At 35.6% G+C, this 11,348-nt stretch overlaps 1 protein-coding gene across 1 annotated transcript in view; it reads right to left on the reverse strand.

Moving 5' to 3' along the window:
* RAP1GDS1 (RAP1, GTP-GDP dissociation stimulator 1) overlaps nt 1-9,677 on the reverse strand; it is a gene marked incomplete at its 5' end in the record, with an annotated part of 63,711 nt that extends 54,034 nt beyond the window's left edge. The window contains one exon of the mRNA XM_010024846.1: nt 9,570-9,677. Coding sequence (XP_010023148.1) covers nt 9,570-9,677 — 108 coding nt within the window. The remainder of the gene's footprint in view (nt 1-9,569) is intronic.
* Nucleotides 9,678-11,348: the final 1,671 nt, after the last annotated feature.

Here is an 11,348-nt window from a genome sequence, read left to right on the forward strand (position 1 = left end):
TTCAGCCTGTGCAGACACTTTAATCTGCCCTTTCTGTTACTGGTACTAACAGGACTTACTACAGGGTAAAGCTTTAAGTATCCTCATGCTTTAGTTTTTCAATCAGTATAACAGAAATACTAGACTCAGAGTGTAAAATCCCTTCTCCAAAATTGATTTAGTTTAAAAATCCAATCAGATTTGAAAGCTGAGCATTATACATGCAGGAAATGTTTCATATTCCTTTTAAGCAATCTCTTAGTGCTCTCAAGCAAGCTGAAATGCCTGCTGTAAAATTCTGCCCAGCGCTTATTGGAAGCGTACATCCACATACAATGGAATGTTTTAGCTACTGAAGTTTTTTAAAAGTTTTGCTGCCAAAGTAGCTTAATGAAAAGCTAATCTAAAAAAGATTACATTTGTAAGTTATAACGGACTGGAAGAAAACTAAGAATAACATTTCAGACCTGAAATGTGAATTACATGATCTCTAAATACAATTCTTTTGTAAAAATGAAGCCTTTTCCTTTGCTTCTGTATTGCATTTTTGAAATGCAATCTAAAAAGAAATTTATCAGTTTTATTATCTGGAACTGCTATTCACTAATGCCTTCTGTGAAAAAAAAAATACGTAATATTTAATCTTTATTTGGCACATTGTGTATTCAATGAATAGCATTTGGAATTTAACACTTGGATAAACATCATTTAACTATCTGGCACTAACTAAATACATCACTATTAAGAGGAATTTATGTAAAATGTAATCCCACTAAGCAGTGGTGATTACCATTCAATATCATGAGGGTATGCCAGTTTACTGGGAAACAGTCCAATAAAAAGCAGTCACCTTGATTTAGTACATTCCAATTAAATAGGTATACTGTAATAATACAGTATATACAGCATTTAGAATGAAACATTTCTGGATTATGTGTGTACAGTGCCATGAAAAGGCATCAGTTTCATGAGCTAAAACACAACAAACAGCAAAAAGAAGGAATGCTTTATAACACAGTTTTTGAGCCAAAACTCCCTCTTACAAAGTATTCATCAGGACCCCCAAATTTCAGAAAAGCATTTGACTAGAAATCTTCTCAGGTAAACTTAATGGACTGCAATAAGCCTAACTGTCTGAGCTGGCCCAATTCAATTTGAACTTCTGTCTCCACCACAAGAGATTTTCTGCATCAGAGGCAAACTATAAATTCTTGCTTGTATGAGTAAGCTGGTCTAAGATGCGATTTTTTGGTTTGACAGCTTCCTACCAGCAAACCCTTACTGCTGATGCAGCTATACTGCCAAAAGCTACAAAAATACTGTTAGGTACTTTCTGAGGGATGTAGTTTAAGGTGTTGTAGCAAATGAATGTTTTAGCCAATAGAAACCGCATCTGTATTAAGACAGTTTCCATCCTCACTCATGCAAAAACAGGCCTAAGCCTTCCCTAGCAGCAGATATAAAACCTTCCTCAGGGTTTTATGTACTATCTTCATTTTCCCACCAAATTATCTCTATGAAAATGCTCCTGTCAATAATTTATTCCTCTGTAATCCATTATCACCATTTATGTGAACATAAGACTTTATTTTATGCATACGTGCTAATCAAAATGGTCTTTGGTCATGCAAAATATCCCCAATTATGTTAAATGTTATATTAATTTCTACTAATATATGTGGTGTAAAACATAATTCAGTGGCAAAAGCTAAAATGTTTAAGTCATACTTTTTCCTTTAATTTTACAGTGTTATACTCTCCATCAAGAAAACCAGGTTCATATGTTGTTCAGCAAAGATTATTTACTAAGAAGTAAACTGAAAATGCACCTATGAAGGAAGAACGCTTTCCTTGACATCTACTGTCATAGAATAATCAAGACTGATGGTGACCCAAAACAAAGGAATTGCTAAAAGAAGCTGTACATATTTTGGCTCTGAATATGCAAATGATTTGCCATGTATATAGCTTTATACATACAAATATATCTCTTGAGCTTGGTGGGACTACCAGAACATAAGGATCTATGTCCTTCAAGGTAAGAAGGATTAAGAGAGCAGGGAGATGCTGTTTGTCATTGGACTTAATGTGTCTAGTTATCAATTGGCTTAACAAGCCACTGATCCAATTGGTGCCATTGTATGCCCACTTGTTTGTGCTATGCTACCTTGATGTGCTTGTTCACAGGTTTGTGTTGTTACAACTTTCTTGTTAGTAATATGTATTTAATCTGTTGGGACACTGAGTGATCTTTTTTGTTTATATGAAACAACAGCAGCCAAAAGCTAATCCCGTATGTGAGGGTCAGAACAGGGACTTATAGATGGTTATTGTTTTGTTTTAAGCTATAATGCTGTGCAAGCATTCACAATCATGAAAGTATTGTTACTTGGCAACAATTCACATGAAACAATTGCTGCCTCATTTAACTCTTATAGCTCATTTTACTCTTATTCTGCCCAAACAGTCTTCGAACAGATAAAGGTTAGTTTGGTGATGATTAAAGACAGGTTTGCTAGAGCAAACTGTGAAATGTGGAGAGTTTTTTTTCTCCATGATTCAGAAAGGGAAAGGACTAAGCTTAAAATGTCTAGCCAATGGGAAAAAATGAAAGTGATTTCAGATAATGTTTATACTTTACAGTAACTCTGCTAGGACAAAAGGTTCTACAACTTATTTTTTTCTGTTGGGGTGGAAGAGTAGCACGTCTTTTACTTTCATACTAATGTGTGAGAGGATCACAGGAGAAAAGAGATTAAGTGATTATTGCTTAATCTGGTGTGTACTAAAGAGGTACAAGATTTCACTGAAATCAGATGGCACTCTCATATGCTAAAAGTTAAGTGATAGCTGCTTACCTAACTCTGCAATGAATAAATAAGAGTACGTACACTGAACTAACAAAAACGTCCAAGAAGGAAATACATAAAAACAGGTAAAGCTCTCATATTTTTCATAAATGAAAAGCATTAATAACAACAATGCATAAAAAGAAAATCAGAGGTGGTTGTTTTCTTTTTTGTTTTTTGCTTTTTTAGTTGAGCTCTGAATTTAACAATTACAAAACAGTATCTCTAAATTCTCCATTATTTTACTGCTCCAGTGAAGGAATTGTTCCATCTTCTATAGCCAGTGAAGATCAGAAAATGGAACATCATAGGAAGAGCACAAGTACTAACTAAATTCAACAACATATGGAAGCCACAGCTATAAAGAACAGAATAAAACTCAGAATTTCCAACTCAAATATAACCTCTGTGTTAACATATGGTTGTGAGAACTGGAAATCCACCAAAACATTAAAGACAGGAAACTAGATGCCTTTGAAAGCAAGTGCCTACAGAAGATTCAGGGCATTGGATGGAAAGTTTCATCACTGATGAAGGAATGTGAGAGATCTGCAATCTCTGCAGAAATCCAACATTTTTGTAAGCACTCCAGATGCTAACACATCCTCCTCTGTGATGCCATCAAATAGGAACCAACGCATATCAGAAAACCCACTGGTGACTTTCAAAAGAAAACCTGAACAGAAGCTTTAGGTAGGAGGGCTGAGCTCATGATCTCAACACCATAAAGCTGAAACAGCAGGAAGCGATGGCAAAGGCTGGCTATCAGTTGCTCAGAAAGTTTGTAACAATGTTATCTTCTCTGATAAAACACAATGAGTTATATTCAACAAGTAGCATAATGAAACTATGCTCATGATAGGGAGAAAAATGACATGCCAAAGAAGCCTTAGAATAATGCTGAAATTTCCAGTTTCAAACATGAATTTAAAATTTTCATATGTAATTTGATGATTTCTTGAGTTACTGTGTATCAGCATAGCTCAATAAATAGAAAATAGGACATCTTAGCCAACCACATCTTCACGTACATTATTTTAAACCTTATCTGCACTCTAAGAGCTTTCCAAGATTTTTAAATCCTTTTCAAAATTGGAGCCCTGCCCTCTCACTTATCTTTATTGGTATGATTTTGCTGAACCATTTTTACACACAAACTTGTAAACTCAGCCTCCCCAAAAGAAAAATGTTTCAGGTGCATATTCTAGCTTTTGCACTTCAATTACATATTAAGACATTTATCAGATCCAAGTGCTGAAGGCTGGGATTAGTGGGCATTTTCAGCCTCTTACACTGAGTATATCAGAGCCAAAAATAACATTTTCAGCAGATTTTCAGATTTCTCATTTATCAAAACTGGGTTATTTATGTCTGCTACAACCTCTTGTATCTGAAACGCAGCATGTCTGGACTAGCAGTAGCATTGCAGGGGGGAAGTTGTTACTGCAAAAATTAGGTCCCAGAAGGTCTGTGGTTTAAAAGAAAACCTTTATTTTGTTCTTGTTTTCCTTTTCTCAGGTAAACCTTTCTTGTGGACTTCTGTTTGAGGTTCTTCATAAAACTGCACTTTTTTGATAGGCACAGTGTTTATGAGACAGCTCTTAATAGATATAAATTTGTATATGTTGATATAAAATGATGGCAAACACTGTTTTCTCTTGTATTTCCCTATACAGTACAATTAAGCTCTTGTTCCCAAAATCCTATAGGTACATGTCTGTATTTTTCTTTAGATGTGAAATGAAAAATAAAGCCTTCACTACTTCTTTGCAGAAATGTACGTGTACGATCTTTTCTCTAGTGCCTAAGTGCTTTACTCATTCTTTTGACAAAGTCTCAAAAAAAGAGATTTCAAGCTGGAAAGCATATGTTAAGCTATCACATTTTTATCTGATAGTTTAGCCTGCTGTTGATTAAGGCTTAAACTGAAAATATCTGAGCCAGTAAAATCATAAATGGATGAAAGTGTATCCATTGTCTCAGATCTTTTCCTACATATAACCAGTTCAGTTCTAACTATTCTATGATTCTATGACAGTAAAACATGCAACATTGAGCTTTTAGAACAGAACTCTTGAAACCAATTTTTTTTTTCATTCTTCACAAGGGAGGTTTTTCTTCCAAAATAGAAAGCAACTTAAGCTCATAACATTCATCTGCTTTCTATTCTTCAAAAAATAATAAAATTCATTAATATACCAAGTCTAATGATGCCACTGGAGCTGGTGTTTAATACTGTAATTTTTCTACAGGATTTGTATGGAGAATTTTGGTTGGTCAGGAAAGCAAATATGCCTCCCTTGCATCTTTCGTGTAACTTTCAGTACCACTTGCATGAGGAAGAACGATATTTCAGAGAATGTTGCTCTGTAAGTTGTCATAAAAAAAACCCCAACCCTCACAAAATACGCTTGAATTCCAAAGTTGCTAAATATGACAGTAACTTGGCAAAAATATCAAAGCAAATATACAGTTTTCATAACTAAGACCTTGAGTGAGATGGCTGTGGGCTGCAGACAAGTATGCAGCATCTGTATGTTAGTCAGAGGGCAGCCTAAAGCCCAGGGGGACAGAACTCGCTCAGACTTCTCCACTGAGCACAGGGAGATGACACACCTGCATTTCTTCTCTGAGAAAAATGAATCCAGGTTCACCTACCAGAGCTCTGTTTCCTCCAGTTTCCTCCTATGGATTTTTCTGCAGACTTCAATTCTTTTCTTCTTTACACACATTATGTGTGTAAAGCTAGATGAGCTGTTTATTACTGTAGCCCATTAAGGGTGGGGAGAAAATGACCCCTGTTTGTAAAAAGCCTCAAGTTGCATTTTGCAATGAACAGTTAGTCTCAGAGTTTTCGGGGTTTTCTTACGCTGAATCAAAAAAAGCTGCAAAACCTCAAAATCATATTCTCTGACAAAGTAATTCCTTGGTTTTTCATTTTCTGATTGTTATGATAACCCTATGCTCCATATTACTGTAAACAGTCTACTTCCATATCTATATAGAAAGAATCCAAATTCTACAGAGCAATGGAGTATTTTTTTAATATATAGTTTTTAAAAGAAAATAAACGTGATATATGAATTTCACTTCCTGATTCAGTAGAAACAAGTATTTCATTCAGTGCATGGCTGACTATTTCTTTGCTCCAACACTTCTTATGAATCATGCACCACAGCCTTCCTTAAAAATCTAAATTATGGAAAGTTTAGCAATCTGGAGATGGTGCACACTGGTGAGGGGAGAGAGATCAAGCATTCATGTTTTCCTTTCAGAAGTAAGGTGGAAAGAATCTCAGATTACATGAATGAGGTAGATTAGGTCAAAGGAGCTGTGTTGATTTACATTAGCTGGGAATCTAGACTAACGTTATTGCATGTCTTACGGTGCAGGTCACTACTACTACTGCTGGCCAGCTGACTTCACTGGGAATGCAGAAGGAAGTCCACACAAAATAAGGTACGTTCTTATTATTCTAAAGCACTTCTAATGAATGCTTATCTGCTACTCCTCTGTCATTGTTGCCTCTTTCATCCTAGAGCCCTCAGTTTTATCTAGTGCCTCAAGCTAGGCCACATATGACTAGCCTCAGCCAGAAGTGCTGGTGACAGATAAGAACTAGAATATCTGCACAAATAGGCATGTAGATCTTTCCAAACAATGTCTCATGAAGAAAACATCTGTGCAGGATTTTCAGACGTGAGTCTCAGATGCGAAGGGCTATACAACTATCTCCCTAGACAAATAGTAGCTAAAATGATTTGAATTTGGCTTGTCAAATATTTACCAGCAGTTATCACATTCAGCAAACTATATGATTCACCGTTGTGTAGTGTAGCACGTGGATGCATACACCTTAATTTGATTCATGTGACAAATGGCAGAATAGCTGGTAAAACCAGATAAGAGGTATCACGTTCCAGGGCACTACAGTCTGTCTGGGATTATGAAAAGATCAGCTGTCAGGAGAAGTGTGAAAAAAAAAACCCCAAAAGAAGTAGATTATATAAAAAGAAATGAAAGCTACAATATTCATCATAACTTTGCCATCTCTTTCTATACGGTAGACAACATGGGAAGAAAGTGGTTTGTAATTGTCACTGTATTGTTTCAGACTAAGGAATTTAACCTAGATTTCTGCAGCAACCAGAACCCTATGCTGCATGCATGTAGTTATCAATTAAAAGCAGTATAATGGTCTCTGAAACATTCCCATGTACATGCAATATGCCCAAACTGAAGTTGTGGAAATTATTATATCCTTTTTAAAAAATCTCAGTGTTGTATTAACACTGGGTTTAACTGCTGGTTTTGGCTGGCAATTGATGGGAGTGGGTTGCATTACTGTATTAGTAATATACTATATTTTATATGAGATTAAATAATATTTTTACTGCCAAGTCTTAATGAAGTGAATAAAACTTTAAGTTCTTTAATTTAAAGATACCACCGTGAAGTCCCAATGAAACTATATTGCTATAAATGGCTTATTTTTCTAATGTCACTTTATATGATCTACTGAACTATAATCAGAATGTGTACTTTATTAATATAATAATACACATGGGAATATACTAAAGGAGAACAGAATAATTATTTGAGAAATCTTAAGTTATTTCTGCATTATAGTTAACATGTAATTTTACATAAACAATCTGATTTCTAATTATTATTGTATAATAATTTATATACAGCACAGGTACAGTGTCTATTGTATATCTATATGTTAACATACATATTTACCATATACTGTAACTAAAAATCAACCAACAAATAAAATCCGTATTAAGATGTTAAATGATGGATGAGAACTGTGAGAAAGGACATCCATTGGTTGTTTGGTCAAAGAAAGGACAGTCGTAATATATTGCTAGCCCAATAATAAGTCAGAGATTGTAGTGTTTAGAAAGCTGATTCTATATTCTGTTTGTTGAATCAATCTATTAATCTCTGAATTAATTTTTAATTTACTGCTGTTCTCACAATTTTATTCCAAACCAGAATCTGTATTCTGTGCGGACTTTTTTCTCCAAAATCTTCAGACTGTCTTGAGAACTAAAGCCTATTGTCCAAAGAGACACAACAAAAGTCAGGTATTGAAGCATCTAATTCACTTGAAAGGCAATTGATTTACAGCTTCCTGAATCACCAGCAAGCTGTTAAAGAAGCTGTCCCATCTAACCCATCTAATTTTCAGTAAGTTATTTTAGTTGCCCCCGATCTTTGGCAACTGAAAATATGTGGAGATGTATATTATATGGCAGCTCAGCAGGAGTATATTCATGTTACTGACTTACATGCAAAGAACATGGTAAATGATGGAAGGATTCTAGCTAAATTTTGCAGAACTACCCAAAAGAGAGAGGTCAAAATCATAAGAAACTGTTTATCTTATCTGGCAGCTACGAGACTAGAAGAGAAAAGATTTTGGAAGGAAGAGCAAATCCCTAGACTGAAATGGAAGAGTCATCTGGCTGCAAGTAAGCTTCGGTAAGTTTGCTGTACATTAGTCAAAAGTATTTTGCATCTGCCAAACTTGTTCTGTGACACAGCTATGTGACCTGCACAGGCAAAATGGTAAACTCTGTACCATCTTCTTTTCAGCATTTACCATTTAAGTATTCCTTTGACTTAATAGTACCAGAGATAGCAAATCCAACTGGAAGTTGGATTAAAGTATTGGATACACCTTATAAATACACTCATAAGAAAAATGATTCAGCATCTTCAAAAAATAATAAAAAAAAAGATTGATCTAAAAAGCAAATATTTTATTATTTCCTGGCTGACATCTTCCTGCAAAATAACCAGAATTAAAACCCCACTACTGTTAAATATAGAGACTGTTATAATTCATATTTGATTTGATGTGGATGGTGCTTATATTCTATTGTGCAAAAATCTCATGATAAGCCAAAAGGCTGTGATTTATAGAATATCACCATGGGAAAGAAACAAGTCTTATTAATAGTATGTACTTTGAGTATATTGATATTTACAGAGATATTTCTATTTTTTTAAAATAAAGAATTTCTAATAATGGCTTGTATCTATCCTGACAAGTTTTTCAACCTGAAATGGTACACAGATTTTCCTTCTGTCACCATGAGAAGCACTAAGAAAGTTAAACTCAGAAAAGTCTTATAAACTGTCATCTTTATTTACCATACCTTTCTGCCTACTGTGAGTGGGGACATACATTCTACAGTGTTTGGTGAAAAAGACATCTTGTTCCATTCTTGTTATTTTTGTTGTTATAACACATCAAATTTGGATCATATTTGGACATCCAGCCTACTTCTGCTAATTGAAACTACTGGAAGTAAGAAATATGTAATCAGAAGTATGAGGAAAAATACATTACAAATAGGAAACCATGCTCTTTTAATCAGAATTCGCCAGCAGCTTCCATATTCTCTCCCCATCACGTCAGGCTTATTTGTTCATCCCTGTTCTTTGTTTCTTGAGTGATCAATTGGAAAAGTAGTTATGCTACTTCGTCATATTGGAAAAGACTGGACTACAACTGTTCTAAATATCCAGGTATTTACCTGCCACTGTCTTTACTGCTACCTGAATGTTAGATACATGGATTAGAAAAAAAACCAAAACCCAAACCAAAATCCAGAACAGCCAATCCAGCAGCCTACTGCTTTTGTCAGTCTTTCTGCCACATTTTACTACCTCCGTTTTAATTCACTGATTATATGATTTAAAAATTGAAAGGTCCATACAACTTACTGTTTTGTGCCAGAGCTTGAAGCAGACAGTCCAAGCATCCCTCCAAGCTATCTGCTGTGCTGTCAGTGGTTGTTATCTTCAGCTTTTTCAGGGCATCACTTAGATTATCTGCTTGGTAAACACAAAGAAAAGAGAAATCAGTCTTCTCAGTGCAGTATTATAGCCTTGAATGTAAATAGTTACTGTGAAGTAAACAAGATCTTTATCAATGAGAAGGCATAAGGATACAAAAAGCCAGGAGTCAAAGGTTATAGATGAAATTAAACTTGTCAAATTTAAATATACATTTATCATTCTGTGTCTCAGAACAGGATGCCAGCAGGCACTTTACAAAATGCCACTGAACAGCAATTTAGCCATCAATATTTTCTCAGCCTAGTTTGTGCAGAAAACCAGTAGCTGTTTATGTGCTTCTATCCTTGTGTGTGTGTGTGTAGAAATAGGATGGAAATAAACACATCTTGATTTTTTTCATCGATAAAGTCAAAGTAATTGAAAATGCCATTTTCTGCATGCTGTGCAGGCTTCCATCTAGGCTGTACATTCACAGATGCATAGTGCTAAGCTTTTAGCCTTGTAAGTATTATGCCACTTTCCACCAAATTGTTACAAGTTACCACTGCTTGTATGAACTCTGTTAACTCTTTAAATTCAACGGTTGCATAAAAACATAAGGCATCTTCTAGAAATATGAAAGTTCTGTTGTGGATTTTAGATAATTAAATAACTCCTCCCATTTGAAAATATGAACACCCAAATGCAAATCACAAAATATAATTCTCAACAGATGCACATTTTTTCTCATAAAAGTTAGGGTAATATGACTGCTACCATTTTGAATATTCTGCCTATTCATCAGCAAGGTATAAGTGCTAGCAGCTGCAGCCTGAGTCTTTTTGGTTTGCCTGCTGATGACTAACCTCACTCTGAATGGACTACCCTTTTAAAAAATAAGTGCTGATTTAGTTTCCATGCCAACTCTGTCAGTAAGCAGAAAGCATTACTCAAAACAAATAATGTTAAATAGTGTCTAGCTGTCTCTTGTTCCCCAGTGACTAATCAAAAAGCCTTGATCCAAACCCTACATAAATATAGGTACAGTCTCTTTGCAATGCATCACTGGTATCTTCTGAGCCTGAACAGCAGCTCAGTGCTTGACACTGATGTAAGAAGCCCCATTCATAGGCGAGGTGGCAGCTGTTGTGTTTTGTCTCCCCTTCACTTGCCCACATATGGGATGGTGCAAAGGAAAGGAGGCATGGCAAGAATTTCCCTTTGTCTTCGAGGCACTGCATGCTCAGTGGAGACACAGCAGGCATCCCACAAAGAGAGTAGAATATCACTCCTCCTGGAGGTGCTCTGCTTCCGAAGCTATGGCTTTGTCCCAACTCCATTTTTTACTAGCATACGCTTTTGTAGCCCAGTATCCCATGTGCTCAGTATTTACGTATGAAATTTATAATGAAATTGTTTATCAGGCAGTTAGTGTGTCTGTTCAGTAATGAACATATTCTTAGCTACACTATATCCAGGAATCCTATTCCTCCTAAATGCAGAGAGATAGCAGTGTGCAGGCAACTCTGTAGAAGTCTTTGGGGCAGCTGCACTTGGCTGTGCTCCTTGGGATCTTAAACCTGCCCCCTATCACCTCTCCTTGCTATGCTGAACTGACACCTCCTGGAAAAAGCTACCAAGGGGAAAAAATAATAAGAAGATTTATCATTTTCCCTTGTACTGACTTGTTACTCTCTAGTAGGCTTACAGCAGCACATTTACTGA

This window comes from Nestor notabilis, unplaced genomic scaffold, assembly GCF_000696875.1.
Source record: "Nestor notabilis isolate BGI_N333 unplaced genomic scaffold, ASM69687v1 scaffold7982, whole genome shotgun sequence".
NCBI classification, from domain to species: Eukaryota; Metazoa; Chordata; class Aves; order Psittaciformes; family Psittacidae; genus Nestor; species Nestor notabilis.